The 21683-nt window shown below is 34.6% G+C and overlaps 1 protein-coding gene across 1 annotated transcript; it reads right to left on the bottom strand.

Annotated features, from left to right (window-relative positions):
• Positions 1-15967: 15967 nt before the first annotated feature.
• Positions 15968-19126, bottom strand: LOC117338661. Its single transcript, XM_033900034.1, has 2 exons — positions 18191-19126; positions 15968-18034 (listed from the first exon to the last, which is right to left on the bottom strand). Exons 1-2 carry the CDS (start codon positions 18840-18842, stop codon positions 18015-18017), a joined length of 672 nt encoding a protein of 223 aa, XP_033755925.1. The 5' UTR covers positions 18843-19126; the 3' UTR covers positions 15968-18014.
• Between the last annotated feature and the right edge of the window lie 2557 nt (positions 19127-21683).

The raw sequence follows: 21683 nt of genomic DNA on the forward strand, positions 1-21683 counted from the left end.
TTTACACTGAGGACACCCTGATACATGAATACTGTTCTATCTCAAGTTGTCCTCTTTTGAATTTTCTGATCGTGTGGCCTTGTACATTTATCCGTATCTTCTTGTCTTTGTCTATACGTTTACGGAATCATTGACTCGAGGCTAGCTATTCTTGTCTCACTTTCCTTGTTTTATTGTACCGTCTCCAAAGCGTTGTGGCTCTGTCAGGGTTGGGACCCTGACTTGTCTCACTTTCTTTGTGCCTGCCGATCACGCCATCGTTCTATTGCGTTCAGGTTCAGTGTGCCAGATAGATCAGGGACAGAGCTAACTTTTCTCTATACCATCTTATCAGAGAATATGTCAAGGTCATGACCTCGCTATGGGATAAAGAAAATGTCGAAAAAAAATTTCTCAATCTGAGAATTTTCTTCACCTTAAATAAAAGAGTATGATGCACTGAGACGGAATTTGGAAATTTTGTGATCATCGGATAAAAAATGAAGGAAATTTGGCACTTTGATTTCAAAGTTTTCCCCGCCAAAATTAAAAAGATCGAGCAAAAATGCCTAATTTTTTTCCAGCTCCTTCATTTAAACACATACAGACTTGATATTTGGCACAACCATAGAACGGAAGAGTGGCTACAAAAGAAGTTATTTTTCACAGACCTTGAACTTCATTCAAGGTCAAATAATCAAAAAAATAAATTAAACAAAAATTCTTTTGAATCAGGTTCATTGTTCGTTCGTTTTTTATCCTTAAACAATCAATGCATCTTGTAGTTCATTGGCGGGGCTCACTTTTCTCCGCGATATGCTATCAGAAAATATGTCAAGGTCAAGGTCTAAGCGCAAGGTCAAATCAAGGTCAAAAATTCAAAATGAGTTAATTTTCTGACTGCATTGCAAAGTGCATAAATAATGAAGACGAACGGTGCAAGTTTTATGGTCGTGCGATAAAAAATGACGTAGAAATGGAACTTTGAAAAATGTTTGTTTTCCCGCCAAAATTCAAACTTTCCCCAAAATGCACTTAATTACCCTCTGCTCCAAAATCTTTACATACACAGATATTATATTTGGCACAGTGATAGCATGTACGGATGCCTACAAACTTGATTGCTTTTCAATGACCTTGACCTTCATTCAAGGTCACAGAGGTCAAATGATCAAAAATCGAAAATGTCAAATTCTCTTTCAAACGGTTAATTTTTATTGTATATTTAAGAAAACGTTTGTTTGAAGATGTTTGCAACGTTTCGAGGTCAAAACGTCAACTTTATCTCAGAAAAAATATATAGGAAAACATTTAACTGCCAAAATTAAATATTATCCTACAATTACACTTGAAATGTTTTTCCTCCAATACTCTGAACCAACAGACTTGATAATTGGCACATATTAAACATTAATGACTGGTTACAAAAGGTATGCACATATTTGACCTTGACCTTCGAAGTTCAAGGTCACAGAGAGGGTTGAAAGTCAATTGATCGGTTAAAGAAGGGAAGCGAAGAGAAAACAAAGAGAAATCGTAGGTAAAACGTACAAAAGCGTTCGTCAGAACGAGAACATGTCTGCAATCATTTTCTAGTTGGAAATCCTGTGTTTTGATCTTGATCTAGTTTGGTTTGTTGTTCTGTCTATTTGTCAGCCAATGTCTTCAACCACGGGGACTTGTGAAGTAGCCATCTTGGATTTTTTTTATGAAAAAGTGTTTCTCTCACTTTTTTTCATATCTGTGTACATATTCTCAACATACCGAGCAAATACTGTTGTGTTTTTGTTAATTATCTAAAGAAAGTGGAAAATCGGCAATTCAACCATAGGCTAATTCAACCCAAGATTTGAAAATGTTCCACCACTTACATGTTGATGATTTTTCCTCTCATCAATAGCATATTACGTACTGTTTAATATGATAAAAATTGGTTTGCATCCAACGCCCATAAAAAGGGTGTATTCTCTAAAAAACACAGTTTTTGTGTCTGAAATGTTATCATCGAAAATGGCATTTTTGAGCTTGTTTCTTCCATAAAACAGCCAAATGGCGCGATGGAAACATGATTTCTTGTCATAATCATGCCATGAATGTATTCTTTACGGTGACCATCATTTGATTAGATTTTCATTAATATTTTACATAACATGCACATTTTATCAACACTTAGACAGCTTCTGAAAGGTACAACTTTGAGGAACCATTAAAAACGAAACCAAGTGACCTAAATCTTTATACTTTATAGATTTGTGACCACAGCGGCATGGGCAATGCACCACCAACAGGAAATTTGAATCAGAGAAGGGGCCATTTTGGAAACATGCCCTTTATCTCAACCATTGCTGGAACACAACTGCTTATTACGGGGGGGGGGGGGGATATATATTTTCTCTATTTTATCAAAATCTTCAGAAATCACAGTATAAAATATATAGTATAAACGTTCAACAGTTATGAAATAAATGCGTCATTATTATTTAAGTATTTCCAGCATTGATGACTAAACAGACACGTGCTATTTGATACATTTCCATCAACAGAATCTGTGTGCACAGTGATATGATGACGATTTTCTTAACTTTGCTGGCATTTACAAACAGAAATAGTAAATTTTACTAATTATAGGCCTGAAGTAACTTAAATTACTGTTTTGTTTTTGCACAATTTTTTTTTTTGGGGGGGGGGGGGGCATCTAGCATCCCCCATATAATACTGACCTACCTCCATCAACCATCAAATACTGACCTACCCCCATAAAATACTGACATCCCACCATAATATACTGACATACCTCCATCAAATACTGACCTACCCCCATCAAATACTGACATCCCACCATAATATACTGACATACCTCCATCAAATACTGACCTACCCCCATCAAATACTGACATCCCACCATAATATACTGACATACCTCCATCAAATACTGACCTACCCCATAAAATACTGACATCCCACCATAATATACTGACATACCTCCATCAAATACTGACCTACCCCCATCAAATACTGACCTACCCCCATCAAATACTGACCTACCCCCATCAAAGATCGAGCAAAAATGCCTAATTTTTTTCCAGCTCCTTCATTTAAACACATACAGACTTGATATTTGGCACAACCATAGAACGGAAGAGTGGCTACAAAAGAAGTTATTTTTCACAGACCTTGAACTTCATTCAAGGTCAAATAATCAAAAAAATAAATTAAACAAAAATTCTTTTGAATCAGGTTCATTGTTCGTTCGTTTTTTATCCTTAAACAATCAATGCATCTTGTAGTTCATTGGCGGGGCTCACTTTTCTCCGCGATATGCTATCAGAAAATATGTCAAGGTCAAGGTCTAAGCGCAAGGTCAAATCAAGGTCAAAAATTCAAAATGAGTTAATTTTCTGACTGCATTGCAAAGTGCATAAATAATGAAGACGAACGGTGCAAGTTTTATGGTCGTGCGATAAAAAATGACGTAGAAATGGAACTTTGAAAAATGTTTGTTTTCCCGCCAAAATTCAAACTTTCCCCAAAATGCACTTAATTACCCTCTGCTCCAAAATCTTTACATACACAGATATTATATTTGGCACAGTGATAGCATGTACGGATGCCTACAAACTTGATTGCTTTTCAATGACCTTGACCTTCATTCAAGGTCACAGAGGTCAAATGATCAAAAATCGAAAATGTCAAATTCTCTTTCAAACGGTTAATTTTTATTGTATATTTAAGAAAACGTTTGTTTGAAGATGTTTGCAACGTTTCGAGGTCAAAACGTCAACTTTATCTCAGAAAAAATATATAGGAAAACATTTAACTGCCAAAATTAAATATTATCCTACAATTACACTTGAAATGTTTTTCCTCCAATACTCTGAACCAACAGACTTGATAATTGGCACATATTAAACATTAATGACTGGTTACAAAAGGTATGCACATATTTGACCTTGACCTTCGAAGTTCAAGGTCACAGAGAGGGTTGAAAGTCAATTGATCGGTTAAAGAAGGGAAGCGAAGAGAAAACAAAGAGAAATCGTAGGTAAAACGTACAAAAGCGTTCGTCAGAACGAGAACATGTCTGCAATCATTTTCTAGTTGGAAATCCTGTGTTTTGATCTTGATCTAGTTTGGTTTGTTGTTCTGTCTATTTGTCAGCCAATGTCTTCAACCACGGGGACTTGTGAAGTAGCCATCTTGGATTTTTTTTTATGAAAAAGTGTTTCTCTCACTTTTTTTCATATCTGTGTACATATTCTCAACATACCGAGCAAATACTGTTGTGTTTTTGTTAATTATCTAAAGAAAGTGGAAAATCGGCAATTCAACCATAGGCTAATTCAACCCAAGATTTGAAAATGTTCCACCACTTACATGTTGATGATTTTTCCTCTCATCAATAGCATATTACGTACTGTTTAATATGATAAAAATTGGTTTGCATCCAACGCCCATAAAAAGGGTGTATTCTCTAAAAAACACAGTTTTTGTGTCTGAAATGTTATCATCGAAAATGGCATTTTTGAGCTTGTTTCTTCCATAAAACAGCCAAATGGCGCGATGGAAACATGATTTCTTGTCATAATCATGCCATGAATGTATTCTTTACGGTGACCATCATTTGATTAGATTTTCATTAATATTTTACATAACATGCACATTTTATCAACACTTAGACAGCTTCTGAAAGGTACAACTTTGAGGAACCATTAAAAACGAAACCAAGTGACCTAAATCTTTATACTTTATAGATTTGTGACCACAGCGGCATGGGCAATGCACCACCAACAGGAAATTTGAATCAGAGAAGGGGCCATTTTGGAAACATGCCCTTTATCTCAACCATTGCTGGAACACAACTGCTTATTACGGGGGGGGGGGGGGGGGGATATATATTTTCTCTATTTTATCAAAATCTTCAGAAATCACAGTATAAAATATATAGTATAAACGTTCAACAGTTATGAAATAAATGCGTCATTATTATTTAAGTATTTCCAGCATTGATGACTAAACAGACACGTGCTATTTGATACATTTCCATCAACAGAATCTGTGTGCACAGTGATATGATGACGATTTTCTTAACTTTGCTGGCATTTACAAACAGAAATAGTAAATTTTACTAATTATAGGCCTGAAGTAACTTAAATTACTGTTTTGTTTTTGCACAATTTTTTTTTTTGGGGGGGGGGGGGCATCTAGCATCCCCCATATAATACTGACCTACCTCCATCAACCATCAAATACTGACCTACCCCCATAAAATACTGACATCCCACCATAATATACTGACATACCTCCATCAAATACTGACCTACCCCCATCAAATACTGACATCCCACCATAATATACTGACATACCTCCATCAAATACTGACCTACCCCCATCAAATACTGACATCCCACCATAATATACTGACATACCTCCATCAAATACTGACCTACCCCCATAAAATACTGACATCCCACCATAATATACTGACATACCTCCATCAAATACTGACCTACCCCCATCAAATACTGACCTACCCCCATCAAATACTGACCTACCCCCATCAAATACTGACATCCCACCATAATATACTGACATACCTCCATCAAATACTGACCTACCCCCATCAAATACTGACCTACCTCCATCAAATACTGACCTACCCCCATCAAATACTGACATCCCACCATAATATACTGACATACCCCTATATAATACTGACCTACCCCCATCAAATACTGACATGCCACCATAATATACTGACATACCCCTATATAATACTGACCTACCCCCATCAAATACTGACATGCCACCATAATATACTGACATACCCCTATATAATACTGACCTACCCCCATCAAATACTGACATGCCACCATAATATACTGACATACCCCTATATAATACTGACCTACCCCCATCAAATACTGACATGCCACCATAATATACTGACATACCCCTATATAATACTGACCTACCCCCATATAACACTGACATACCCCTATATAATACTGACCTACCCCTATATAATACTGACATAAACCCACAAATTACTGACCTACCCCCATTAAATACTGACCTACCCCCATATAACACTGACATACCCCCTATATAATACTGACATACCCCCATAAATTACTGACCTACCCCCATATAACACTGACCTACCCCTATAAAATACTGACCTACCCCCATAAAATACTGACCCACCCCCAATACTTTACATATCATCACTGTTTAAGTAATATATACTGTCATAAAATAATGACCTACCCCCTATAATATACATATTATCACCAATTATGTAATATGTACTCTCATAAAATACTGACCTACCCCGGTAAAATACATATTCACTTTATAACACACTCTCACAACTCTCACAATGTATACAACCACCCTCTGTTTGGCTTACTAAGGATATATCCATAAAATACATATCAAGTTTTTTAAAATTACTCATTTATTCTTTTTTTTATATACATTTGTATGCACCCATAAATGATGATGATGTGATTTACATTATCATTGTTACTATGTTATATACAGTGATGTCAAAAATAAAACCTTTCATTTCGCACAAAGAACTTTTAATTGCTCTGAAAACAGGTGAAAATACTTGTTAAATCTTGATAACACTATAAATATCATCAGTAATAATATGTATTAAAAAACACGGATTCAGTTATATTGGTATATAACTTGTTTCACTTAATTAAATTGTAAAGGACAGAATTAAATCACCATTTTTTTGGGGGGGGGGGGGGGGGGTGCTATATCTTTGGAAATGATAATTGTATTAATGTTATTGGTATATATTAAATCTCTGGAAACTATACAATAATTATAGATGCATGTATGCCAATCAATTAGAAATATATCTAATAATAGAGACAAATATGCACTAATTACAGGTAAGTTATAGCCTGTTTTGGAGAAGTAATTGATTCTCAGGTTACCTGTGTTACCTGTATTACCTGTGCTACATGCTGTTAACAGTTTGTAGATAATGTATACTATATATATATATATCACAAATACTTTTATACAATTAAAAACATGTTAAAATATGATAACTAAAATTTTCATAAATTAGTGAAAATAATTCATTCCTCTATATCTTTCATTGTTATAAATTTCACACTTTATTATAATTATAATGTTTTATAAATAAAACAGAAAATACATTTGTTCAATTTTTAACCTTTACATATATTGTAAGGAAACATTAAAATAAGTTTAAGTCAATGTTACCTGTTTGATTGTGATATATAACAGGGATATATTTAATGTACTTAATAGAAAACAATTAAAAACAAAACCCTTTAAATGACTTTTTAATAGTTCAAGTAAAACAAATCATGTGTATTATCATGAACCTGATTGAGTAATAAAACAAAAATCAGTATAATCCTATAAATCACAGATAAAATTCACAATATCACCAAAGTCACTGTGTAATCAATGAATATGATATATCGTTGGTTGTCATATATATGCAGTCTACACATACGAAATTATTCACGTAATAAATAGTTCAATCTTATTACTACAAACAGTAGTCTATACAATCGTAATCCAAATTCAAGTCACTTTATGAAATTGAATGTTAAATTATATAATGTTTAGAATATACAACTTCAAGTTCTCAAAGTAGATCATAATCACTTAGGTCCCTTTATGAAATTTAATTTTAATGTTCAGGAAATACAAGTTTACGATACACGGGTATATAATTGTCATTATCCTGGATTTATTACTCCAAGTGGATAAGATGTGAAGCTGCATCAACGTACGGACACTATCAATCTACACATCTCCAATAGCATCTTTCATTGCGCCTTGTCTTCACTGAATACAGTGTATTTGAATCCCTCTTGGACCAAATGATAACCCCCCCCCCCCCCCTAATTAGTTGTTTATTATAATATAGCAATCATATCTAATTACAAGGGAAAAAAAACAAGAAAATAAAATATTGAAAGTACACTAAATATCACTGTTACCTGTATATGGTGCGATTTTAATTATAAAAGATTTTCCATTATTTCATTTCTAAAGTGTTGTGTAATATAATGATTAATATAAGTAATAAATTATCACTATATGTATTTTGTTATTAAACGTACATATGAATGTATATTTTATTTTTATAGGTATTCTTAAACATTTTCTTCACTTAGTCACATTTGAGTCCCATGGTCACGTATACTGAAACAGACTATACCTACATTTTCCACAGGTAAACTCAGGTAAACACAACATGTTGGCTGAGTGGGAATGAACCGGTATTTCATGGGGATCAGAATTGTATAGGACACCGGCTTTGTCATCTCACGAAACCCACGAGTGACGAATGTCTAGGATTCCCTGAATGATCATGAAACAGGAAAATAATTATACATTTTTGTATATACTTCTCACGGCTTCTAAATAATATAACGATATACTCCTGCATTCTTGACACAATAACATCCGACATTTTATGTTTGGAAGTAGGAAACAGTAACAGAAACGCGAGGTTAGGTGAACACACCAACATACTTTTATCAAAGCTTGCTTTTAATATTCTCCATTTCTTGTTTAAGTTCACGAGCAATTTCTCGTACCTTTTTAGCCGACTCGTTTATGGATCCTTTGTGGACTTTGATTACTGTTTGTATCAAATCATAAATGTCCAACGGCAGCAAGGCAACAGTAACAACGGCAACCATTCTTAAAAGTCGTGATGCCGAACGTAGTCCCTTGGCATCGGTTGCACTCACTTTCTCAAAGGAAACTTCAGTAAGTGTCTTGTTTATTGTTTCACTCTCTTTTCGGTCATCGTCGAGAGCTGTTTCAACTTTTTCGATTAAATCTCTTTCACTAAAGGACTTTACAATTAGAGTTCCAAGGTTCAATGCGCTACCTACCAATCCGACGCAACCATATGCTATTAGGCCGAACATGGACAAGCCGCCTGTGAGAGTGATTTCCAGAAAACAATTAAGTATACCCATACCACCTACAACAGCTGCTCCTGTTCCAGCCAGTTTTGAAATATTGACTTTTCTTTGCATGTTATCCAGTTCTTTGGCAAGTTTTCTCAGCAACTGAATTTTGATTTCCCTCTTTTTCAGCCAGGTGTCGTTATGAGGAGATATCTTCGTCAGTCTATGCGCATCCAACGTCGAATATAAATTTTATGGGAATCGCAGTTATATAAAACATGTCCTGGTGATCATTTCCACGTATATTCACAAAATTACTTGGAAAACTCTAAATATATGCAGTGATTACGAAGCAGAACATTCTTTCGGAGAATTATGTATGCTAGCACAAGAAAGAAGGTGGATAACATCAACAAATTGTACAGATTAAACCCGTGTGTACATTTAAAAGACCTGTCGCAAACATGTTAAAAAGATTTGTTATTGTTCGTATTGTTTAACTGATTCATTACACCAGGATATTCCGATACCCGGAACTCCTAACAAAAGCCACACAAATATGCAGGTTGTAACTGAAAACCATTTTAAAAAGCAGCTCTTATTTCTACCGATGACCTGTAAACTGATCTTATGATTTGTTTGTACACATGAAATAGCTGTGATCTGGTAATTATCATTTTGAAGGTGTATAATTCATGTCATTTTGCAACAATTATGGAATTAACAACATGGTGCATATCAGCGAACATATACACGTACACCGATGGATTTGATGAAATGGAATACAATGCACGTGGATATAGTGCGCTCCTCGTCAAGTAGCCAGTGTCACATGTCTGTTAATACATCTAAAGGTACTTGCTCCATGTATCTCCCAGTACAAAATAAACTTTTATTAGTTTAAAGTTAAAGAGAATAACGTAAGAACTCCTCGATAGATATAGAAACTGCTTCTATACATGGAAAAATACTTGAGACGACCCCAGTTCACCAGTAGTTCGCTTCCAAGTCCGTGTTAGTTGTCCGTCTACTAGAAAAATAGGAAATGTATCAAATAGATAAACAGAAAGATGAGAAACGTAGAGAAAAGTTCAGTCTGATATACAATTGTAGATCAAATAAAAATTAATTTGGTTGTCAACTGGGTTTAGTGGCAACAACCACACACTTTTTTGATCAGTGGAACAAAACGGGTCAAAATCGTTTTCCTTCGTCGTCGGCGTTCCTAATCTATATATCAAGGACATATTTATCAAACGCTATGCGCCTAAGTATTTCAATGTCCTACTAAAGTATTAGCAGTAACCCGTCCTAATTTTCACACTGTCCTACCAAAGTATTATAAGTATCCCGCCCTAAGTATCACAGTGCCCTACCAAAGTATTATAAGTATCCCTCCCTAAGTTTTACAATGTCCTACCAAAGTATTATAAGTATCCCGCCCTAAGTATCACAGTGTCCTACCAAAGTATTAAATGTATCCCGCCCTAAGTATCACAGTATCCTACCAAAGTATTATAAGTATCCCGCCCCAAGTTTTACAATGTCCTACCAAAGTATTATAAGTATCCAGCCCTAAGTATTCCAGGGTCCTACCAAAGTATTATAAGTATCCCGCCCTAAGTATTACAGTGTCCTACCAAAGTATTATAAGTATCCCTCCCTAAGTATCACAGTGTCCTACCAAAGTATTAAATGTATCCCGCCCTAAGTATCACAGTATCCTACCAAAGTATTATAAGTATCTTGCCCTAAGTATCACAGTGTCCTACCAAAGTATTATAAGTATCCCGCCCTAAGTATTCCAGGGTCCTACCAAAGTATTATAAGTATCCCGCCCTAAGTATCCCAGTGTCCTGCCAAAGTATTATAAGTATCCCGCCCTAAGTATTACAGTGTCCTACCAAAGTATTATAAGTATCCCGCCCTAAGTATTCCAGGGTCCTACCAAAGTATTAAATGTATCCCGCCCTAAGTATCACAATGTCCTACCAAAGTATTATAAGTATCCAGCCCTAAGTATTCCAGGGTCCTACCAAAGTATTATAAGTATCCCGCCCTAAGTATTACAGTGTCCTACCAAAGTATTATAAGTATCTTGCCATAAGTATTCCAGGGTCCTACCAAAGTATTATAAGTATCCCGCCCTAAGTATTCCAGGGTCCTACCAAAGTATTATAAGTATCCCGCCCTAAGTATTCCAGGGTCCTACCAAAGTATTATAAGTATCCCGCCCTAAGTAGGTCCTACCAAAGTATTATAAGTATCCCGCCCTAAGTATTACATTGTCCTACCAAAGTATTATAAGTATCTTGCCCTAAGTATCACAGTGTCCTACCAAAGTATTATAAGTATCTTGCCCTAAGTATCACAGTGTCCTACCAAAGTATTATAAGTATCTTGCCCTAAGTATCACAATGTCCTACCAACGTATTATAAGTATCCCGCCCCAAAATTTACAATGTCCTACCAAAGTATTATAAGTATCCAGCCCTAAGTATTGCAGTGTCCTACCAAAGTATTATAAGTATCCCGCCCTAAGTATCACTGTGTCCTACTAAAGTATTATAAGTTTCCCACCCTAAGTATCACAGTGCCCTACCAAAGTATTATAAGTATCCCGCCCTAAGTATTACAGTGTCCTACCAAAGTATTATAATTATCCCTCCCTAAGTATTACAGTGTCCTACCAAAGTAGTCAGTGAGTATAAAGATAAAACCCGGAAGTGTTAACTATTGGTCGCGAACACGTTTGAAAATACAATTTGTTGTTTCTTATCGTATTTTTGTTTTGGTTAAAAACTGTTAAGTCAGAACATTTATTTCCCTAGTACCTTTTAAAGAGTCTCAATGTCTGGTGGAGACATTTTCAGTGTCTTTTTGGCGGTTTTTATTTGGTTAACCCCACATTGGCTTATTATTTTATGTTTGATCAAAGTGATATTTGATATATGTATTTGGTATATATGAGTAATTTCATCTCATAATCTTCTATTATCACTTTTTCATAATTAATAAATATTTTGTTACCCTCTGTGAGGGTGGCCTTATTCATTCAAATACAGTTGTTGAGTTGTTTCTTGTAAGTGTGTAGATGCATAAAAGTATTTTTCTTATAATATTTGATTTCTGGATTCGAATAACAAATCAGCAGCGGATTGGGGATTCAGTTTTTTTATGTTTAAACGATATTTCTTTTTCTTAACATTTTGACGTTTGGATTCAAATAACAAATCAGGATTGGGGATTCAGTTACATATAAGGATTTTTCGTATAATATGTGATTGGGGATTCGAATAACGAATCCGCTGCCAGCAGTGGATCGGGGATTCAATTACTTATGTTTCATTGGTATATTTCTGATTAACTATGATTGGAGATTCGATTTTACATTTTGATTGTGTTATTCGAATAACAAATTTGCTGCCAATAGCGTATTGTGGATTCAGTTCTTGATGTTTAATTGACGTATTTTATTACAAATTACGAAAATTGTAATTTGCGGGTAATTCAATAAAAAATAATGGAATTATATTTCGAATCTGCTGCCAAGAGTTTCTTTCTTGTGGGAAGTTTATCGTCTCTTTACAAGTAGACGAAGTTCTATGTTTCTCCGCCAGCATTCTATGGTACAAATATATAAATACCAGAGTATCATTTCGGTATAGCTGAAGGTTTGATTGGAATGCAAACATGTATATGGAATTTAAAATTATATCAGTAAAATACTCTTGGTTATTATATTTATGCTACAAATTGAATAATATTGTTAAACTAATCTGCTGTTATTCGAATCTCCAATCTTATATTAAAAGGAAAAAATCAATTCAACATGTATGTAACTGAATCCCCAATCCGCTGCGCTGCTGGCAGTGGATTCGCTATTAGAATGTCCAGTCATATTTTCTAGAACTAGAAATGTCTGTAAGACATAAATGGCCCCGCCTTCACATAAAATTAGTTCCCGAAACTTGGACAATATTTATATTTCGACCAATAAGGGTCCAGAAAAATGGCTTCCTTTTTTTTAACAAAAATAAATACTGTCATTGTCTTTGTATATACTGCATATACTGCATGACTGCATATAATACCAAATTTCATGAAAATCGAACGATATTTAATATCGACCAATCAGAAATTTCTATTTGGCGGCCATCTTGAATCGTAATTCTGTTTTTTATTGTTTATAATGAGTGCTGTCATGGTATCATCTCTCTCATCAAGATCCATTAGAATCAATCAGACAGAACAACCGTTATTACAGGATATGTTTTCAGTCAATCATGAGCTTTGGCGGCCATCTTGGATGTTTGATTAGGTAAAAAGGCTAAGTTGCGCAAGTAGGCATCATGTTTGTTATGTAAACAAAGTTTGATAACAATCACATTTACAGTTATATAGATATGCTAGTTTAATATTGAAGCGGGACGGGACGGACACGTGTAATACTATTTATTACATTTTTACCAGTGAAATATCGAGAATTATTCATTTTATGAAAGTGATATTTTGAAAAATATCACTTTTTTTTCTGATATGTTTCACTAGCGGAAAATATCACTTTTTCTGATTTGACCAATCAGAACACTTCTTACAAACGACAATGCGGAAAATAAAGATTTGAAGTTATATGACGTTATAATGTAAGATAGAATACATAACATCACGATTTTGCCTACATTTGTGAGCCGTTGACAAGGGACCGCCATGAATTCTGGGAGAGATTGAGCTGCCTCGGTATATTTTGCTATGAAATATAGTAAACAGAATATCTGACAGTATCTTCAGTCATACCAAATATATTTCACTCGTGCTGCTAATGCTTTTCAAAAAATATCAAAATATTAGCCACACTCGTGAAATATTTGTTTGGTATTACTGAAGACACTGTTAGATATCCTCCTCTATACCCCCATCCCCAACCCCAACCATTTAATGACGGGGTATAAAAATAGCAATTGGGCATACGAAACTGAATCCCCAACCCGCTGTTGCAGCGGATTCGTTATTGTCAGCGGATTCGTTATTCGAATTCCCAATCACATATTATAAGAAAAATGCTTAGATGCAACTGAATCCACAATCCACTGCTGCAGCGGATTTGTTATTTGAATCCAAACGTATAAATGTAAATAAAAAGAAATATCATTTAAACATAAAAAAAAAAATGAATCCCCAATCCGCTGCTGGCAGAGGATTCGTTATTCGAATCCCCAATAACATATTATAAGAAAAATGCTTAGATGAAATTGAATCCCCCAATCCACTGATGCAGCGGATTTGTTATTTGAATCCAATCGTCAAAATGTCAATTAAAATAGATATCATTTAAACATAAAAAAAACTTAATCCCCAATCCGCTTGCAGCGGATTCGTTGTTCGAATCCCCAATAACGAATAACGAATCCGCTGCTAACTTCAGCCCGCTGGCTAGTGGTGAATATTTAGAGACTGGTCGGAAAACAAGATGGCCGGCAGGCGGCCATTTTAAAATAAGACAGTTTACATTTGTTATCGATATTTCTCAGAAAGTTCTCCATAGCTCGTTCTAGGTCCCAAGCTTTGCATATTTAACTCTGAGACAAATGGGGAAAAAAAGAGAAAAATAATTCAGATGGACGACAAGCGACAAATTTGAATTCTGACAGATTTTCAGCACTCTTTGTCAGTAAATTCTTCATGTTGTTGTTGTTGTTGTTGTTGTTGTTGTTGTTGTTGTTGTTGTTGTTGAATTTCATATGTAGGTTCTAGTAGAGTCCTTGATTGAGATTGATCGGGAAAAAATTGCCAATTTTTCCCAGAAATTTCTTCATACACCCTATGTAGGTTCCTCTTGATTTCAATGAATTTGATAAAAGGAAGATGAGAAATGTAGAGAAATCTCAGTCTGCTATACAATTGTAGATCAATTAAAGATGATTCAATGTTAGGCGCCAATGAATGTCGACTCGGTTTAGTGGTATCAGGCACGCGATTTTTTATTGGTTGATTTTATGCTGTAGATGGTTATTTATAGGCCCTGTTAGGTCACCGGTCAAAATCTTTTTCCTTCATCAGCTTTGTTCCTATCTTATATATATACTTATATATCAAGGGCCTCATTGTCAAACGCAATGTGTATTAAGTGATGTTTATCTGAAGGTTAAGATGTGAATTTCCTGTCGGTATCTTACTGTGTATATGAACACAACACAGAAACACAAATGACGAAGAAAGACAATTCATTACACGTGCCCTGACCGGGCCCCGGTTCACGTTCACTATGAAACCAACCGCCAAGCCAGAAATATCCGTGGCTGGTGCCATTGCGCCAAGGAATATTCAATAACATACTTTAGGTAACTTTGAAGTATGCAAAAACTGTTATTCTTATTTAAAAGGCTAACATTCACGTTAATCATCTATACATATTATAGTTCAAGTTATGTAGGAATTATCTTAATCATATTTTTTTTACCCTTGCACTATTTCCCCGTCAAAATGACCGCCATCTAAAAAGAAAATGCCTTTTTATAATAAGTATATCCCGTCAATGGCATAATTAGTTTCCAACACTAAGTGTAATAAGTACCCCTTTATAGGAATTATAAGTCGCTCTACCTTAGTTTAACACGTAAACCAACCAAAAAATCAGCGATCCCACCTTATACCCGCCCTAAGTATTACAGTGACCTACCAAAGTATTATAAGTATCCCGCCCTAAGTATCCCAGTGTCCTACCAAATTATAATAAGTATCCCGCCCTAAGTATCACAGTGTCCTACCAAATTATAATAAGTATCCCGCCCTAAGTATTACAGTGTCCTACCAAAGTATTATAAGTATCCCACCCGAAGTATTACAATTTCTCTACCAAAATGTTCCACCCCAAAGTATTGCAATACTTTCATGAACACAGTTAACAAATTGAGTTATCAATTTTTCTTCATCAGCTAGGAACACTTGTACAGTATTTGGTTACCATTAAAAGCTGACAGACATCGCTTGTTAGAAATCGAGACGTTATATATATATCGCTTACTTCTGGAATGGACAATGGATTAAAAAGTGAAGCTCATCAGTTAAAGTGACATTTTTATTTCACCATGTAAAACAAATGCATCAAACCCCTACAGAGGTCATCATGTCTATTTACATGAGTGACAAATGGCTGTAAAATTGCTAAATACATTTAGGTTTAAATATTTGTAAGCTTAGTAACAAACAAAAAACAAACAAAAAAAAAAAAAAAAAAAAAAAAAAACTGATGCCATATTCAGCTATTTAAGATATCAGCAGCAATTTTGATATAAATGTTTACTCTATTTTAATGCAAAAAATGCAGCTTATAAAAAGCTATGCTAAAATATCGTCTTCAGGTTATATTCAATTTTAAACTTTAAAATGGTTTAGATAAAATGTTAAAACCTCTATTTTATCATATTACAGAAATTAAGTGGCCCATGGGCCATAACGGTCACCTGAATTTTGAAACATTTAAGTTGATTTAAGTTACTTTTTTTGGCCCCACCCATCAGCCCAGGGGGTCAATCAGAGCCAACATATGCATACCATCAAGCTGTCATCCAATGCTGATAATGTTAACAAAGTTAGAATGAATTCCAATACAAATGATATTCAAAAATGTGATTTCTCTTTATGAGCTATAGACTTCGTCTCAGGTGACCTAAAACACGAGAAAAAAGTATATCAAACTTCAAGCTTATTTTTCTCTAAATTCATTAAAAGGAAAAATTGAAAGGTAAATAATTCATTTTTAATTTCATTTGAAATGTTTTGGTTATAGGTTACAAAATAAAAAAGGAAATTGTAAAATAAATCTTAATTAGACATGGAAAACATTTTATTGAGAGACTGGTTGCATTTTCGGTGTGTTATCGTTTATAAAACTGTTATCAAATGTGTCTTAATCATTGCTAGAACAAAAGTGTTTAGCAAGTGGGAAAGTCAAATATGGTCCCTCTCTTTTAAAGTTTTAATCAAATTCTACAGTAATAAAAGTGTGAAATATATAGCATAGACATACAGTAGTTACGTATTAAATGTACCATTATTATCTACTTATTTCCAGCTTTACAGACGTGATATTTGATACAATTTCATTTTGTTTTGTAATCATGCGCCTTTAAACAGTCAGCAATGTCCTTGAGTGCATCATAAACATTTGCATCTTTAAACTTGTCCAGTGTGAATGAACATGCGTCGGATCCGTCCGACGCGCATAATGACAAAAGTATCATGATATATAGATCACACAATGACAACACCATCAATACACTGGAAGTAAGTTCACTTCCACTCTTTGCATCCTAAGGCAAAACCGAAGGCACACAACACGCAATTTAATTGTTAACTAAGAACGACAACCGAGTTTTTATTATAATTTTGCTTTTAAATGTATCCTTAATCTAGTCAAGTTGGCAACCTCGAGTTACGTTTTAATACATAATTATGTCAAAGAGCAAACAAGAAAAAACTACTTAACCGATGAAGTATTGAGGATGGCAATAGCGTACAATGAAGCAAGTCGAAGCGCAATGTTATTTACAGCCCGAATTCCTTTAAGCGCCACATGTTCACCGAGAAGGAACGGGATATTTTGGGATTATAAGACTTTCATGAATAACCCTGGAATTCTCACTTTCTATAGTTTCTCAAATCCTTTCGTGATGGTTTGGAACAGCTGGAATGTTCAAATTTTTATTATGATTTCTATTTTATCCTTAATCTATTCAAGTTACCGATTTGGCAACATCGAGTTTCGCTTAGAATACATGATAAAGGATCCAACAAGTCTTTTTTGTTTCATCCACAAGATGGCGGCGACCGATCCTGAAATTTTGCCATGACATATTCAAAAAAGATAACCACTGGGATATCGAGGTTCGCAATAGAGTATTATGAAGCAGTTGTAAGTTGAAATACAAAGTTCTATACAACATCGAATCCATTGATGCGTCGCTGGTACAACGGGAATGAACGGGATATTTTGGGATTATAAGATTTTCGGGAATTGCCGTGGAGTTCTCACTTTCTCTTGATTCTCAAATCCTATCGTGATGGTTTGGAACATTTTTCATCACACGAGGGCCAATCTGTGACGAATGTCTAAGATTTCTCGAATGATCCTGGAACATGAATGAAATTATATGTATTTTATTCTGATCGTAACTGCTTAAATAATACAAAGATAATTTGTTATGCTTTAGTAATAGGAAACAGCAACAGAAACAACAGAAGCGTGTATTTAGGTCACACATCAATATATTTATATCAGAACTTACCTTCCATTTCCTTCATCTCTTGTTCAAGTTTACTAGCAATCCTTCGTACCTCTGCAGCCGACTCGTTTATGGATCCTTTGTGGACTTTGATTGATGTTTGTACCAAATCAAGAATGTCTAACGGCAAAAAGGCAACAGTAACAAAGACAGCCATTTTTGAAACTCCTTTTGCCGCAACACCTGCTGCAGAACGTATTCCCTTGGCATCGGACGCAAGCTTTATAGCTCTTTTACCTGTACCGGAAACATCCAGATCGGGATCATTCAGTTTCTCTCTTTCCTCAGAGGAAACTTCAAGTTCCTTGTTTAGTTTTTCACTTTCTTCTCGGTCATCGTTGAGAGCTTTTTGAACTTTTTCGATCAAATCTTTTTCATGAAAGTGCTTTCCTATTAGTGTTCCAAGGTTGACTGCGCCACCTGCCAATCCAAGGCCACCAAATCCTATCATGCCCAACGTGGACAAACCGCCAGTGAATGGGGCTGCCGCTAAACAAGCAAGTGTACCCAAACCACCTACAATGGCTCCCGTTGTACCAGCCAGCTTTGAAATATTGACTTTTCCTTGCATATTATCCAGTTCAACCGCAAGTTTTCTCAGCAACTTAATTGTGGTTGCCCTCTTTTCCAGCCAGGTTTTGATAGGAGAAGACATCTTCGTCAGTCTATGCACATCCAATGTTGAATACAGATTTGATGGAAATCGCAGTTATATAGCATGTCCTCGGACTATTTCCACATGTATTCGCAGAATTTCTTGGAAAATTCTAATGATATACAGTGTCAACGAAGTAGAACATGTTTTCGGAGAATTCTGAAAGATAGCCCAAGAAAGAAGGTGGATATCATCAGTAACATTTGTACAGATTAAACCCGGATGTACCTTTAAAACACCTATCAAACATGTCTAAAACGTCTATCATTTTTCGTATTTTGCACATCATGTACGATTCGTTTCACTAGGGTATTCCGATACCCGGAACTCCTAGACAAAAGCCACATAAACGTTAGGTTGTAACTTCATTCACATTGAATGTTAAGATCTGAAAGCGATTTTTTAAAAGCAGCTATGTTATAAACCGAACTATGGAAACGTATTAGGGCGGGCCACATTTAAATTTTTTTAATTTTTAATTTCGACACTTTAATGTGTAAATTATACACTTTAATATGTAAATTCTACACTTTAATCTGTAAAATTAACACTTTAATCTGTAAATTTTAAACTTTAATGTGTTAATTATACACTTTAATCTGTAAATTTTACACTTTAATGTGTAAATTATACACTTTGATCTGTATATTGTACACTTTAATTTGTAAATTATACACTTTAATCTGTAAATATTACATTTCAATCTGTAAATTATACACTTAAATGTGTAAAACTTACACTTTAATCTGTAAATTTTACACTTTAATCTGTAAATTATACACTTAAATGTGTAGATTTTACACTTATTCTGCAAATTATACACATTAATCTGTAAAATTTCCACTTTAATCTGTAAATTTTACACTTAAATATGTAAATTATACACTTTAATGTGTAAAATTTACACTTTAATGTGTAAATTATACACTTTAATCTGTAAATTTTACACTTTAATTTGTAAATATTACACTTCAATCTGTAAATTATACACTTCTATCCGTAAATTTTACACTTTAATCTGTGCATTTAACACTTTAATCTGTGCATTTTAGACTTTAATCTGTAAATTTTACACATTAATCCGTAAAATTTACTCTTTGTCTTTTACTTACTTTAACCCTCGATAAAATACTCAATTACACCTCATGTATATTGATTTCAACAAGGTCCAATTGTCTGCCTTCCAATCTCGAAGACCTCTCAAGGTATCGAATTGACTCCATGAAAAGCTAAAGATTATATTTTACGGATTAATGTGTAAAAGAAATTTTACACTTTAATGTGTAAATTATACACTTTAATGTGTAAATTATACACTTTAATGTGTAAATTTTACACTTTGATGTGTTGTGTAAATTATACACATTAATGTGTAAATTTTAAACTTTAATCTGTTAATTTTACGCTTTAATCTGTAAATTTTAAACTTTAATCTGTAAATTTTACACATCAATCCGTAAAATTTGCTCTTTGGCTTTTACTTACTTTGACCCTCAACAGAAGCATGGAGCCATTTCTACGGAAATGAGGCGTGCACGAAGATACCTTGAGAGGTCTTCGAGATCAGAAGGTAAGCTATTTTACCTTTTTGAAATCAATATACATGAGATGTAACTGAAATGAAGGCTAATGTAATAAGGGAATAGAAAGTATAGTATGTTGGTTCATGATTGTTCTACCACAATACTCTGTGTTATTCCACTCTCAAGCCATTGTATAAATTTGCCGACTGTTGGATTAATACGTTATTTTACCACTAGTGGTATGTGACCTTCCAGTCTTTTAAATGGTCAAGAATTCAAAGCCGCAATTGTTATTGACGTCATCAATAATCGAATGACGTCACATCACCGGGTCTCGGACGTCACTGGTACACTTTATTTGCATACGCGAAATTAAACTTGGCCATGTTTCCCTTTGATTCAAGCCGATATTATTGTTGTAGAAACAAGTCACACGACTCGTCATTATTGGATATGTAATTTATTTTACACTCGTAAGTTATTTTTTAAGTTGCAAAAGACACTGAGCTCGCTTGTAACTTTAAAAAAAAAACTTACCCGTGTGAAATAAATTCCATATCCAACAATCACTCGCTGTGTAACCTCTATATATATGACTTGTCAATGCGTTTAATTATTATATACATCAATGGTCGCTAAAGCTCACACTTATGGAAACATGAAATTTAACTAAATTCGAGTCGGGTATAAATGATAAACAATTTGCTTTTATTGTAGAAATTCCATACTTTTATCATCATTTACAGATAGACGAAGGCGCAGTCAGAGGTATGTCAGATTAAGATTTATCATAATACCCCCCCAAAGAAAGGAGACAGGTTTGCGTTAAAAGACTTTCTTGGGAAACGACAAGAGAAACCTAAAGCAAGAAAAGCCAGTCTAATGGATCGATTAAGAGATAGACTTCGAAGTAGGAAGGACAACTCTTCTGACACATGCACTGATGAAGATGAACCCCATTCAACGGCACGAAAAATACCAAAGTTGAATGCTAAGAAACATATTCATAAAGTTCATCTTGGTTGGTATCACTTCGACGAAAAGAAGAAGATTTATCTGCAAGTAAGAGCAAAAGCAGGAGGGAAAAAGAACATTGATGTTAAATAAAAACATGAACAAACATTCTATTATCAAAGAATGTTTTGATCTTTTTTTCCCTGACGGCAGAAGTCAGCGTGGGGAGCTGAAGGACATGGACGTTGAGCTGACCGATTTCCAGCTAAAACCTCTAGAGAACGAGGAAACAACATTAGGTGATATAATAGACAGGGCTAAGCTCCAGTTTATTCACTTTTACTTACGTACCAGATCCCAAAAT

This window comes from Pecten maximus, chromosome 1 (assembly GCF_902652985.1).
Source record: "Pecten maximus chromosome 1, xPecMax1.1, whole genome shotgun sequence".
Classification (NCBI taxonomy): domain Eukaryota; kingdom Metazoa; phylum Mollusca; class Bivalvia; order Pectinida; family Pectinidae; genus Pecten; species Pecten maximus.